We start from the raw sequence: 13554 nt of genomic DNA on the forward strand, positions 1-13554 counted from the left end.
GGCGGCCGAAAATGCCCTTCGATGTGCTTCAGCCAATCTTGGAATAGAATGTGTCGGCACTGAAGAAATAGGCCCATAGCCTATTGCCGATTCTTGAATTTTCCGTGACTTGATTCACAAGGGATCGGGCCTTTGGAACCCGATCTTTCCATAACTGACGATAGATTGAGATAGCTGCTGGACTGAAAGCAGCATTTTAAGACAGAACAAATGCTCCTGCATAGCTTCGTCTAGTCTGTACTTGAAGGCGTTCATACTCGGAGTGTAAACGAACAGGGAGGCTGTTCCACATGTCGGTGGCTCGAAGCGAGAAGAAATGTTGTCGCATGGATGTGTTACAGCGCAGTTTTTTTTTAGATTATAGCCGTGGCCCCTGGTGTTGGTTCTTGTTCCAAATTCTAGTAGACGTTTTCAAGTCCAATAGAATTTGATTTGTCTAGTATTCCAGCTATTTATGGCGTCCTTGCTTTCGCGTTGACCTTCAACGAAATTAGCTGGTTTACTGAACGGAGCAATTTCACGCTGCGGCAGAGACAAAAGAATCGCCCCAACGCAGAAATACGAATCTGTGGAGAGAATAAGCAACTACGAGGTGGACAGGTCTGTATGCTTGCCATGCAAGAGAACAGTACGCCGTATCTTTTTTCTTGTCTGCGGCTCGTCTCAAGGTGACATAAAATAAGCCAAAATTACCATCCAGTAGATGCAAATGCTGCAGTTAGATCTGCCAATCTCTCTATCGCGTGGGAGAGTTGACATCAGGGTGGGGCAGGAACTGCCATGCAGTTTTCGGCAAGCAAGATTTTTCTCAAGAGTGGATTTGCCTTGACAATTCAGTATTTCCGCATGAGAGCTGGCATAACAGTTTAGCTCTAGATCACCAACATTTATATAACAATATTGAACCAGCAGTATTGCCGCGTCTGAAGCTTGTGAAAGAGTGATGGGATGCTTGACTCCGAACTCTTCAATGGAATTTTGGAGAATGAACGTGTACTAAATTTAATTTTTGATTGTAGAAAGTGTTGGTTTCGTTCAGCTGAAATCGTTGATTGTAGAAACACTTGTTTAGTTACTTTGTATATAGGACATCTAGTGTTCAAGCAAGCGATTTCTAGTTCAATTTTCCTATGTGTTCTAGCTCTGCATGAGCAAGAACAGATTGTAGAGAATCAAATTACATCGACACGCTAGACATTAAGTCGACAATGTTTTTTTGGCCGCCTTCATAAAAGTAAATAAACGGATAGCATTGAGGGAGGTAGGAGAGATATTTTCTGTTCTCTGTCCAAAGGATGTAAAGATGAATCGTAAATGGTAGAATCCCCGTTCTCCGTGGATATGTCAAACAGACCGGATATATACATTTCTTGAATGAAATTTCTTCAGATTGTCATCCGCCTTCAATGGTGTAATGGGGCGTGGAAGACTGGACACTGTACGCAACGCACGCACACCGTTTCTCCGGCGTGTACAGCTTTGAGAGAGTTGAAGGATTTGGTGGGAGAATAGAGGAGATTAATTAATAGCGGAGAGTAGGCAACGAAGCCGAAAGATACGGATTGAGACATTGCGTAGGACGAGTACTGGTAGTGAGACAGTGGTCTCTAATACGCAGTGAAGCGGTCGACATACCACTTGCCAATCTGCCAGGACTGCCATCTATGCCAATTAGAGTCATGCGCTCATGAGGTGCTGTACCAGAGTTATCAAACGTTCAAAAGGTAACTTTAGAGTATCGCAAACGGCAGCAATAGACTTGATAGCTAATATTTAACGTGTATTATATATGACGATGCCTGTAATATCCTTTCTGTATAGACAATATTATGTTACCGCTGGTGAAAGAAATTATGCCGAAGAGTAGCAGTAGCAAAGGTAAATAGACCAGAAAATGGACTACTTATATATTTGCAATGGTGTTCAACTATCGATGTCCTAATAAATGATGCTCTTAGAAAATACGCGTCTGTTTGGTATGTATGACAATGTTGGCATACATGTAGAATATTGAACCGTTTGTCGTATTGTCACCGGACGCCTGCCGCAACTATTAAACTTGTCAGAATAATCAGAGCTCTTACGGCCGAACGCCGGCAACTGTCTTGCAAAAAGTTTGATTGCACTTTATTGCACTGGGACTCCGTTCACCAAAACTCCGGTTAATACGGCAAAACTTAGTTTTATTTCAGCAAAGCAGTTTAAAAAACAGGCACGGTTAAAAGTTAGACTTGGGTGACATCAGGTACATTATTGAGGAGCAGTTTACTTAATCTATCAAGACACAGCCACGACTCGGCGTTAGAGAAAGGAATAGCTGAGAGTCGACAGAGCGTAGTGAGAACAGATATGAACCTCTCTGTAAAGCTGGCGGGACACGAATCACAAGACCGACCACCCGACTCACAGCCGCCCAGAGGCCCCAGACCCGACCCCGCACCACGTCTCTACCGCCCAAGCAAGGTCCGGACATCAATGTTACCAAGGCGGCTACGCGAGATGTGGCTTTCGGTATGCCCAACGAGATAGAAATGAACACGGCCAACAACGAACGAAGTTCACCGTTCACATCCCCCTCCACCAAATATATCAAAATATTTCGTCGCAATTAAATCTGACTATAATTACAGGGTACAATGGTTACTTGATAGTTCGTTGAAACGCTCATAAAATTTTCACAATCATACTGACTATGGATGCTAAATGAAATAGAAATTTATTAAATTTTAACAACCTAAAATCGTACTTAACTACTTAAATCTATACATAGGATGTATTTATTATGCTTCTATACCGCTTTAATCTGGCACCAATATTCCTAAGATACAAAAGTATTGCACTTAATTAAAAAAATGCATCATAGTTATATCTACAAAAGGAATCCTATAATTCAGACGAGATAAAAACGAACACGGCCAACAACGAACGAAGTTCACCGTTCACAGTATGATCTATACACCTAAGTAATAGGTTAATTAAAGTAATAGGTTAATATCAGATACGTTGCTTAAATGGAATGTAATGTCATATCATGTTCTGAGTTAGATGTGGTATCCGACACTTGGGAGCAATGATGGAAAAAAGCATTTTCCATAAACTTCGTTATGCTGAAATATCTGGACTTGTTTTGCGTTGTCGAATTAGAAAACGGAAACTGTAGGTTGTTGGAGGATAGTCGGAGAGTTAGTTGGAAGATACACGTGGCGCCGAATACAGATATTCCCCCATGGCCTCCTGATACCCTATCCATATACGTGCCTCGTGTTCGAACTATTTAAAAAAAAAGCATTTTCCATAAACTTCGTTATGCTGAAATATCTGGACTTGTTTTGCGTTGTCGAATTAGAAAACGGAAACTGTAGGTTGTTGGAGGAAAGTCGGAGATTTAGTTGGAAGATACACGTGGCGCCGAATACAAATTTTCCCCCATGGCCTCCTGATACCCTATCCTTAAACGTGCCCCGTGTTCGAACTATTTAATCAAAAAGATTTAATCCTAGATGAACTTCCGTTACACCAATTTGCACCCAACTGTATAAACTTGGTTAACTTACTTCGTGAATAAAATTATGTACTAAGCGCCTACGAGTGCCTTTTATAAATATAAACCCAGTGTTATCGAATCAATAGTCAAGCAACGCAATTCAGCTAACGATCACTATTGTCTATATACGGTGCCTCTGCTAATGGGGCAGCTGACAGGTCCGACAACTGGCAGAACAGTTTGTAGCGTAGCCCATGGATGACCAACATTTATTTGACAATATCGAACTATCAGGATTGCCGCGTCTGAACCTTGTGGAAGAATGATAGGATGCTTGACTCCGAACGCTTCACTGGATTCTTGCGTTCGGCCACCCACCCTCGTCAGCCCTTTGCATCAAGAAACGGCGTTAGTCAGCATGTCTCGGATTTAGGCAGGCGCCCATTTTATTGAAGTTTTACAACGCTTTCTGAAACTATTTGCGTTGTGAATATTTTAGGACCTTCTTTTCGGCGGTTTGAAGTTCTTTCACGGAAAGTACAGGGGCTTTCAGTGTTAACCTCGTAGATGATTTTCAAATCTGAGAATACACTCTATATTCATCCTCAATTTTGTCCATTCTGAGCATTGAAACAATTTGTTAGTCTGTGTAGTTTAAATTATTGTGGACAAAATTTTCTTGAAGATTTCTGGGTCGTCCTTACCAATAGCAATATACTCTGATAATGTCGGCCACGTTGATTTGTCCATTAACAAGTATTGTAGCCTCTACAAATCCATAACTGGTATTTGAGGAATGGCCGGATAATTTATCCCTTGCTGATGACGTCAGCAGGGTTTTGGCCAGAAGGTACGTAGTGCCATTGCTTGGGAGCTGTGTGGCTTCTTGTGAAATTCACTTTATTGGCCACAAATTTTTTGAAACTTCGAAGTTTCATTGTTTATTATTTTATTTAGCACAGTGGTACTGTCAGACCAGAGAACTGTCCGGCACCGCTCATAGCTGTTACATTGATTGGGTATGACACCTTCAGTGACAACACACGAGCGGTTTTATGCAAAGCATTCGGGCTTCTGCACAGACAAGCGATAAGCGAGTCACCACCCAGCCTCTCTAGCAACACGTTTGCTGTCTGCAGCAAACACGTTTGCTGTCTGCCTTGGTAATAGTCTCCCCGCTCTGTCACGCGTCCGAAATATAAATATAGTATTCACAAGTAAACTCCTGCGTTTGGTGCTTTTTTTTTTGGAGCGCAGCCGTGCACCACCAATTTTGTGCACCAATAAGCCCTGAATCGAACGCCTTGGATCTCTCCGGACATCCACCAATCAGCCGTGAACCACTATAGTGTTCGAGTGAAATAGGCGTGTTCGAATTGGTTAACCGAAAATGCCTAAACCTATTCCTTAATCGTGTTTAGGTTGTCTTAGTGAGTTTTGCTCATTTCGTGTTTTGAATTATTACAGGTGGTGTGTGTACTAAACTTGGTATCTATCTTCTGGTAAAGCAATTGTTGAAACACAGCGGGAAGATAACAATCTATAACCAGCAGCGCCTTTATAAGTTTTGGTGACCGGCAGCGCCGGATCTGCTTGTCATTGATTAGCCACCAATCATCGGCGGCAGAAAATAAAACCCTAGATAGTTGAACCCGGGGCCCAGAAGCCGCGAGTTTTGGAAATTCCGAGGAGGCATACAAGTGATCTGAGTCTCAGCATCCATCAGAGAGTTTGGAGACTCCAAGCGTGTCACAGCGGTCACGGCCGCCAATTCGTTGAGTTTGTTGACTCCAAGCGTGTCACAGCGGTCACGGCCGCCAATTCGTTGAGTTTGTTTAATTAGGCTGTTTGTGTTTGGATGTGTGGGGCCCCGAATCCTTGTCAGGGTGGTTCCTTGTAGTTTTGGGAAGGTTCTTATGTGTTCACTTATATATGTGCATTGTAGAGTAAATAGGGTATATGGGTTGTTATATATTTGTGTTATTTTAGTTTCACTGGGGTTTATAACCGTGCTAGAGTGGGAACTTGTGTAATAAAAATTTAAGAACCAGTTTTAGAATTTCCTTTTTTTTTACTTTACCTAATTTTTTAAATTTCCTCACTATCAAGTCTGAAATAGGCGTCGATAGCTAATACAGTATATGGATTTTGAACTCGCTTTTAAGAGCGATATCCTCTTTCCAGACATTCCACACTCAGTAGTTTAGCTGGGAGCCAGAATCTCAATCGAGCTTTTGCATACAGCCTTCCAGAAAAAGTTTTCGGTCAGGCAACAAGACGGGACCGACAATACCTAATGGTACAATGATTTTTCTAGGTGTCTATGACATTTCTTTTACGCTCACGCTTTTTTTACGCTCACGCTTTTTTACGCATACGCTTGTATTAAGGGTGTCATCGGACAAGTTCCTCAACACGCTCGGTACTCTGTCGGGAGCAGTTCCGGTAGCGGGTGGTCGGAATTCGATACCCTTCTGTTTCAGATCACATTTTTGGTAATTACCTTTGAATTCTGCCAGGTTGAACCCTCCTTCTGGGAGTAGGCCTTTAACTTCATCGCAAAGCAATTCAGCTGCTGTTGGATCTGATGAAGATAGAAGGAAGTCGCCGACGTAGAAGTTCCTTTGGACAGCTTTTTGCTACGCTCCATCAGTAAGCGTCAAGCGCAGCGCGACGAAGAGCAAACGAAGCTACGCTAGGTAAACTTTTGGTACCGAATACATGCACGCGCAGTCGGTACTCAGCTGGCTTACCTTGATCGTCGTTCCAGAAGAAACGCATCAAGTTGGAATAGTTTTGTGGGACCGTTTCCTGGTGGGACCGTTTCAGACATTTGCTCTATGTCTGCCATGCTAGCAACAGATCCTTGTCTGAAAAGCAGGAGTACACCGAACAAAAGATACGTCAAATCGGGGCCTTGCAACAAGTTGTCGTTTAAAGACACTCCTTAATATTTCAACGAGCAATCAAATTCAACTCTCTCATTTTTTTGGTTTTGTGAGCAGCAGCATGATGCGCCAAGAACCAAGCCGGACTTGTTTCATACTGGAGCTGCTATTGAGGAACCCTCTCAACAAAATGTTTGGTTATCATCACCGGTATAAATGCAGCGTAGTGCATCATTTATATTTCTACATCAACAAAGCTGAAAAGGAACATCCCTAAAATGAGGAAACCTCTTGACATGGTCAGCAGTGGGGACATCTGATTGATAAAATGGCTAATTCTGATCAGGTCTAGAGTATGCAAATGGAATTTTAACAATTCTTGCCCCATTGGGATTACGGATCAAGGCATTGTTCAAAACCGTGGCCATATAACGGCTAAGAGAGGTCATAGTGCACAGATTTCAGCTCTACACTACTAGTTTTCGCACCAAGCTTTTTGACGAGTTTTTCGTTCATCCAGGAATTGATTGAGCATGGATCAAGTGCCGCATTGACAATAACTTTATTGCCACCTATTACCGAAATTTACCGGGTAATACAGTACACATTACCAATTCGAGTTGTCAAGTCTGCAGCTGACCTGATGGAGCAACTTTTGGCTCACCTTACCGAACTGTCAAGCTCACGTGGAGCATGAACTAACATATCAGCTGCCCTGCGAAAAGCGTTAGGTTGGCCCTCTGCATAGGTTGAGCAAGTAGACCTTTTGGGACAATTTTTAGACAAATGATTTTCCTTCAAACGTGCAAAGCAACGACCGCTGCGCTTAATGAAATCGTTCGAAGTCAAGCATCCAATTATTCATCGGCAAGCTTCAGACGCGGCTAGTTAGATATTGTCATGAATGGTGTCACCTCGGGCTACAAACTGTTCTGTCAGCTCTCGACAGATGTACTGGATTGTCAAGGCAAATTCACTTGTGAGAAAAATCTTACGCGATTGTCTCACTTGCTTCGCGTTCCTAGGGGGATTGTTCCTGAGCGCCCCACCGCTGAGCTCGCGGTGTCTGACTGCAGGTCTCAGTTGTGGGGTTAAGTTACTATGTAGGTAGGATTCCTTACATTTCCCTTCTCTGTCTCTCTCGTGCGGGCGGCCGACGTCCCGTGTAAGCGACTTCTTGTTAGAGTGTCTTAGTTTCTGCTGCTTTTCACCTGTCCCTCCTTGTCACTTCGTCTCTTTTGAGATGTTAACGCTGCTTCTTTCGAGCCAGCTTCAGCGGGCTGGACAATTGAGACTTTCCGCCCCTTGTGGGTGATGATTAATTTTAGATTTTGAATAATTGAGACCTTCCGCCTCTTAGGCGGTGTTATATTTTGACCTTCGGTGCGAAATAGCTTGATAGCTGAAGCGCTAGCAAACCAACATACTACTACTGCTACTACTACTTGTCTCACTTGCCGAAAACCGCATGGCAGGTCATGCCATATATACTCTGATGTCAGATCTTCCACGCGCTAGAGTGGCAGATCAAACTCCAGCATTGCATCTACTGGGATGGATTATTTTGGTCTATTTTATGTCACCTTGTGCCAATGACAATAAAAAAGATACGGCGTACTGTTCTCGTGCATGGCGAGCAGAGCAGTCCACCTTGAAGTTGCTCATGCAGACTCCACAGATTCATTCATAACTGCGTTGAGGCGATTCATGCTTCGTCGCTAACTAATTTTGTTCGAGGTCAACGAGAAATCAATCAATCAAATCGTCATAATCTGTTCTTAAATACCTTCAACTTTGTATTTCTGTATTTCACTCCTTAATGATGGACTCATTCTACCACCATGGACCTTATACAAGTTGTAATCTACAATGAATGACCTACAAAGTTGCAGGTCATTCTTGAATTTTAAGGGACAGTCTACTTGAATTAATACATTTACCTAAACGGTATATCTGCATTTATATTTTTCTAGCAATTCTTTGCCCGGATAAATAATTTCTTTCCATGATCAAATCCTTTTTTATTTGCGTACAAGAATTAATTTTTCCATGCAGTGTATACTTATGCAGTGTATACTTTTCTACTTATCAGATTTGCTATGAGGACAATGAATTTCGAGAAAATATTCCTACAACCAGGGACCTCAAGTCGACGTATAAGGTCCACAAATTTCTGCAATTGGGTGCGCATGGAATAGAATTTGTGCTTTAGAATGGAATTTGTGCTTTAGAATTGCTAGTAGGAGTCGTGCAGTGCATTTGACTGAGTTCTGCTCACTATAGCCCGGGCGCTGCGATGCCTTGGCAGGGAATCTAAGTCATGGCAAAAATGGTGCATGGAGTGACTCTAGCTTCGAATATTATTTGCTGAATAGGAGCTTCTTACACTGCAGTGTGCCTTGCTCGTGATGCAATATGTGCGGATGCCAGTAAAAATGGAAATGCAGCAGAACGTTTTTAAAATAAATATTTCCCTGATGTTTTGATCTACTACTAGTGCTGTTTTCAAGAAATATTTTATTAATCGCTTACCTTCCATGACAATATTTTTGCATGGAGGGCCTGACTTTTAGTTCATTAATAGAAACAATGAATTTTGCAATCATTATGAATGAAAATTGTCCTAATTCGTCTCTGCCTTCTCATTGAAAATTTTTCTTGCTCAACCTCTTTTATTTCTTCTCAGGCTTGGTTCTAAAAAAATTCAGAATTCATTTTGAAATTTGTGTTGTCATTATCAAGTTCGCGAGGTATTTTGATAGTTTGGTAGATATCAATATCGAATCATGCACTCAGGAAACGAATGAGTCATTATGTCCAAATAGTGACACACTTTCTTACACACAGCACGAGCCGAGAGCGGATGTAGCACAGATACGCTCATTGGCCGGGGCAAACTAGGTTAGGATGACCCACACAAGGGCAAAAAGTGCATCACTATTCGGACAAAGCTTCACTCATTTCCCTGAGTGCACGTAGTAGAGGCGAACGAGGAGCGGCTCTGTGCAATGTTGGAAAAATTCTGGGCTTTGGCTGACGCCGCCGAATTCAATCGTGCTAATGGTGGCCTAACTGGTGTGGTGTGGTGGTGAATTGGGATGTATGGTGGTGAATTGGGTTGTGGTGGTGAATTGAGACGTGTGGTGGTGAATTGGGTTGTGTGGTGGTGAATTGGGTTGTGGTGGTGAATTGGGACGTGTGGTGGTGAATTGGGTTGTGGTGGTGAATTGGGACGTGTGGTGGTGAATTGGGACGTGTGGTGGTGATACGGGACGTGTGGTGGTGATATGGGACGTGTGGTGGTGAATAGGATTGTGGTGAGTTTGTGGAGTGTGTGGTGGCTGTGGTTTAGGTTCTGTGGAACTTATTATTATTATTTTTTGAGTTTATGGGCAAGTGTGCGAATATAGTGGCAAGTTATACGAATTGTCGTTGAATTATCCTATTACTTTCACTGTAAATTCTTCAGTGGGAAACAAAGATTGTTCGAATCCATTTTCGGACTAGAATTTCATCGCTTTATTTTTTAGCACACATACACTGGGCGTGCACACTGTTCGAAGAAACGATGAATAACCGGTCGGACCGAAGTTTTAGTGACCGGTCGCTCCTTAAAATGAAAAAATTCGCCGTTATTCTGTAAAATTACATATGGAACCCGAACCATCGGTGTCGAATTTTACGGGACGGCCGGCCACTTGAACGCCGGTCCGACCGTTTCATCGCCGTTTTTTTCAAACTGTGTAGATTGTACAGTTCTTATCCTCATTAATCCAAACTGAAATGAATAATTACTGAAATGAAAGTTGAATATTTAGTGGCGAATTGATATATATGTTTACTTTGTGGCCATTGTTGCAGGAGAAACCATACTTCATGATCAACCGCGACGTACCGCCCGGTTCGCCGCTACGCTATTACGGATTTTGCGTCGACCTGCTCGCTAAACTCTCAAAAATGGCAGACTTTGATTTCGAAATTGAAGCGAACCACGGCCGATATGGAAGTTTGAACGAAACCACAGGAGAGTGGGATGGGCTCGTCAGAATGATCATGGATAAGGTCCGCCTTCGTTTTGGTGTTTAACATCGGAGTAGAATTGTGCACCTGTTTTCCCGTTGAGGGTTACAGAGGGTAATGCGCTTGAGCGGAGCCGGTAGTAAATGCGGTCATGGTGCGTAATTAACCAATGCTTTTTAACTTCAAATTCGCTTTTACAAAGCAAGAACAGTAAGAGATATTCTTAGCGTTTACGACTATATTGAGACATTGATCGTTTTGCGTTTCTCAGAGTAGGGCTGCTGCTTATATGAGTGTGTCGCCTCTATGCTATGCAATCAGACGCTTTTTGAGGGTCGTCTATTAACTCTTTGTGGGCATTGAAGCTGGTAAATGTCCTTTCCCTTAACGTGTTATTTTGTTCACTACCGCATCATTCTTAGATATAAATACTTTTTTCATTGCCGATAATCTTTGCTAGGGACAGTACGTTACATATTTGAAAGTACCGCTTATGTATTTTATTTTACAGGTTGTTCTTCTCTAATCTTAGTGCTTTGTCCACCTGTAGACAAGGCCTGTAGACTTGATGCTCTTAGAAATAATAAAATATGCCCTATATCTCACACGTTTATTTTCACTATTTTTTGTATTTTAATCGATTATCGTGAACATATTTTTCACTGAACAGGAAGCGCCTTTTGTGATGATAAAAGGGGACGGCAACTTGACAGGCAACAACAGGTATGAAGGATTCTGCGTGGACCTCCTGAAGAGGATCTCGTTCATGGTAGGATTCCAGTACGAGATCGAAATATCGGAGGAGGGCGTGTATGGCGTCATCGACATGAAGACCGGCGAGTGGAACGGTCTCGTCAGGGGGCTTATGGACCGGGTGAGTGGCGGGGATCGGGTGAGTGGCGGGGATCGGGTGAGTGGCAGGGATCGGGTGAGTGGCAGGGATCGNTTGGGAACTTTCTATTTAACGCTTGGGGACTCGGGACTGCACCGGGACTGGAGACTCTGGAGTCTGGCAGTGGGCGTAGTCGCCTCCATGGAGCCCAGTCTACTCTGGAGACTCTGGAGTCTGGCAGTGGACGTACTAGTCTCCACGGAACCTGTCTCTTATACACATCTAGATGTGTATAAGAGACAGGGTGAGTGGTGAGGATCGGGTGAGTGGTGAGGATCGGGTGAGTGGTGAGGATCGGGTGAGTGGCAGTGATTGGGTGAGTGGTGAGGATCGGGTGAGTGGCGAGGATCGGGTGAGTGGCGAGGATCGGGTGAGTGGTGAGGATCGGGTGAGTGGCAGTGATTGGTTGAGTGGCAAGAATCGGGTGAGTGGCCAAGATCTCACTGATCGTGCAAGTCTCGCGGAAAGATCGAGTCTCGCCTATAGTGCCGGTCTCAATGATCACGCGGATCATGCAAATATCAAGAATTGTACGAGTTTCAAGGATTGTGCGAGTTTCAAGGATTGTACGAGTTTCAAGGATTGTGCGAGTATCAAGGATTGTGCGAGTATCAAGGATTGTGCGAGTCTCATCGCAATCCATTGAGCCAAAGCAGGAACAGGTCTACGGGGTTAGTTAATGAGATCATGTCAATCGTTAATCAATTGGGCGAATTAATATATGACGACACAATTTTTCGCTGAAAATTTTGATGACAAGCCAATTTTGATGACAAGCCAAAAAATTATTGCAAATTTTGACAAAATTAGAGACGAAAAAATACTTCTTTGAAAATTGTGATAACCAGACTCGTTATTTCGAATTTTAATAAAATGAATCTCTACTGTGAATTTTGATGTAAAGATTATTTTTTATGAATTTTAATGGCAGGATTATTTTCTGTGCATTTTGAGACCGAGTGCCGTTTTTCAAATTTCCTATTGTGTTTACCAATATCGACGTCTCATCAACGGGGATAGCGAGATAAACAAAGTTGGTAGAATAAAACAGAGAATTTAGGCGTTAGATGTTCGAACGAACATATAGAGGGTTCATGTACTGGGTTTGCCTACTGGGTTCGCGTAATGGGTTCGACGACTGGGTATGCTTACTGGTTTCGCGTACTGCGTGGGTTCACTTATTTGATTCGCGTACTGGGTTCACGTACTTGGTTCGTGTGCTGGGTTCGCGTACTGGGTTCGCGTGCAGGGTTCACGTACTGGGTTCGCGTACAGGGTTCGCGTACTGGGTTCGCGTACTGGGTTCGCGTGCTTGTTGTGAATAGAAGAAGAGCTAAAGAGAGAGTGCTGAGTTGTAAGGTCTCTCGTGCACGACATTTAAGTAGTTACATAACCGAGCGCATGGCGCCATTTTCCATAAACAGCTTAAATCATAGGTTACCCCAATCTTACCCTCGAATATTACCAACAAAAAAATTTTGTTGGTAATATTCGAGGGTAAGATTGGGGTAACCTATGATTTAAGCTGTTTATGGAAAATGGCGCCATGCGCTCGGTTATGTAACTACTCATTTAATTGCTTCGTATTCGCGGCAATTTCGATCATCTGTCAAGGGCAAACCTTCCACAGCCTGGTCCCTGCACCGCCTTTTTGCTGCGGAACAAATTGTTCTCTCGAGAATTTTTGATTGGCGCACCCGGATCAATCTATTGAATTTTTATGGAGTCCGGCTGGACACGCCGGGATTTGAGAGCGTATTTCTTACTTTTACGTTCGCTAAATTGGCTTCTTCGGAAACTGATATTGAATGAAGGTGCGTGAGACTGGAAAACTTTACTCAGTATTCTATTTTTGCCTTCAAAATTTTTCCCGGAATGCCTTTAAAATTTGTCTTATGTTCTTATTCTTCAAATCGCTTTTGATGAAATCAACATATGGAATTTTTAACTAAATTAAACAATGACTCCTTCATGCTATGGTTGCTTACACACAAATTTAGTGCCACTGAACTGATCTTCAAAGAAAAATTTTTGCCTTAACCAAGATTTTCTCACAACAAGTGGCAGTACCATCGAAAATTTTTCCGGTCAACTTGAGAAAGAGAAACTTTTTCTTTAAACTTCTTGCCTCCGCAACATCGGCAAAGTTCTGGAGTTGATGGATCCATTTTTAGCAGTCATAATAAAAAAGTTGTTTAGGACCGAGAAAGTATAGGTTTTTATCCTTGTTGCTGATGATACCAGGGACATAAAAGTACCGTAAATACCGT

At 42.8% G+C, this 13554-nt stretch overlaps 1 protein-coding gene across 1 annotated transcript in view; it reads left to right on the forward strand.

The window, feature by feature from the left end:
* LOC108672738 (glutamate receptor ionotropic, kainate 3-like) overlaps window positions 1–13554 on the forward strand; it is a 106990-nt gene that overhangs the window by 61478 nt on the left and 31958 nt on the right. The window contains exons 10-11 of the mRNA XM_047881979.1: window positions 10234–10434; window positions 11063–11266. Coding sequence (XP_047737935.1) covers window positions 10234–10434; window positions 11063–11266 — 405 coding nt within the window. The remainder of the gene's footprint in view (window positions 1–10233; window positions 10435–11062; window positions 11267–13554) is intronic.

The sequence above is a fragment of the Hyalella azteca genome, unplaced genomic scaffold (assembly GCF_000764305.2).
Source record: "Hyalella azteca isolate HAZT.00-mixed unplaced genomic scaffold, Hazt_2.0.2 contig9347, whole genome shotgun sequence".
Lineage (NCBI taxonomy): Eukaryota > Metazoa > Arthropoda > Malacostraca > Amphipoda > Hyalellidae > Hyalella > Hyalella azteca.